This window comes from Myotis lucifugus, unplaced genomic scaffold (genome assembly GCF_000147115.1).
Source record: "Myotis lucifugus unplaced genomic scaffold, Myoluc2.0 scaffold_138, whole genome shotgun sequence".
Classification (NCBI taxonomy): Eukaryota; Metazoa; Chordata; class Mammalia; order Chiroptera; family Vespertilionidae; genus Myotis; species Myotis lucifugus.
The window spans coordinates 12,918-14,251 of record NW_005871186.1 but is presented as its reverse complement, the minus strand read 5'-3'; the positions used below and the strand labels follow the sequence as shown (position 1 = coordinate 14,251).

General features: G+C 61.3%; 1 protein-coding gene across 1 annotated transcript in view; it reads left to right on the top strand.

Annotated features, from left to right (window-relative positions):
• Nucleotides 1-1,093, top strand: part of LOC111827149 (rho guanine nucleotide exchange factor 17-like) — a 51,338-nt gene extending 50,245 nt beyond the window's left edge. Inside the window, exons 4-5 of the mRNA XM_023758756.1 lie at nucleotides 22-85; nucleotides 957-1,093. Of these exons, the coding sequence (XP_023614524.1) occupies nucleotides 22-85; nucleotides 957-1,093 (201 nt within the window). The remainder of the gene's footprint in view (nucleotides 1-21; nucleotides 86-956) is intronic.
• The last annotated feature ends 241 nt before the right edge of the window (nucleotides 1,094-1,334 follow it).

Genomic DNA, 1,334 nt, shown 5'->3' with positions numbered 1-1,334 from the left:
CGGCTATGGTGTGGCTGCCAGAACCGAGTCCTGGTCCTCAACCCTGACACCTTGCAGCTGGAGGTAGCAATAGGGATGGATGGGGGTGGGGGGGTGGGGGGAGAGTTAGGGTGAGCCCGGCCTACAAGAGAGGGAGATGGGACTATGGAGGGGGGGGGGGGGAGATAAAAAAATATCCAGCTATCCAAGGAGAGGCCAAATCATTCAGAAGTCATGGGGGAAGGGCTCCTCCCTTTTAATGTCTGAGGATTAAGTGGGGAGGCTCCCCTTAAACTTGGGTAGATTAATCACCCGGACCAGGGAGCAAAGCTGCCTTTGCTGTCCATGGGGGGGGCTTTCTGGGGAGGTGTGGTGTGGGTATAAGGAGGGAGGGACGGGTACTGGTGAAGCACAAGGCAGGGAGGGGACAGGAAAGGGAGGCCTGCCAGTCACCCATCTGCTCTCTAAACCCCCCCCCCCCCCCCCCCCCCCCGGAAAAGTGTTTTGGTGGGGAGGGATTCACCCCCAACGTGGCGGTGGGGGGGAATCCCGCCCGGGGGGTTGGGGGACCTTTAAAAGGAAGGGCCCTGGTGGTTCTCCTCCCTCCCGACACCTTTTTGGCGGCGTGGCAAGGGAGGAATGCCCCTCCCCCCGCGCCCCAGGAACTTGGGCAGGAAGGGGGCTCAAGTCACCAATCTTTTTTCCTCCGGGAGTTTTTCCCGCCCCCTCCACCACCGGAGACCAGGCACGAAGGGGCCTAACTCTTTTTTTTCCCCCCCCCCGGACGTAGCCCCTTCACCGGGGAGAAAGGATGTCTCTCGTCTCGGATACCAGCGTATTCCTGGGCACGTGGGGATTGCTGTTGGTGAGGCCGCTCCCCGCTCCCAGCTGCAAGTCGAGCGCTGAGGGGAGGAGTGCCTTTCCAGCCTTGACCTTGGCTGTTTCTGGATCTGTCCGTGGCCTTCTCTGTCCCACAGGGGCAGCCCAAGCCACCAATCGGGAGAACATCCAGAAGGCCATCAGCCGCCTCGACGAGGACCTGACCACCCTGGGCCAGATGAGCAAGCTCTCGGAGAGCCTCGGTTTCCCCCACCAGGTCTGCTCCTCTGCCTGAGGCTGCCTGCAGTTGAGGGCGGGGATCCCCTGAGCCTCTCCGAGGGAGAGGACATCCCTGTCACTCATCTAAGAGGGAAAACAGCCTCACCCCATCAGAGGGAAGTAGTGTGTCCCAAGCCTGAGGTGGAGACACAGGTCCATCCCCAGCTGAGAGCTGAGGGAGGAGAGAGGCCCATCCTGTCAGTGGGGGGAAGGCAGACTTCCTCTTGGTCTAAGAGGGGCGACAGAGTCCCACTTTC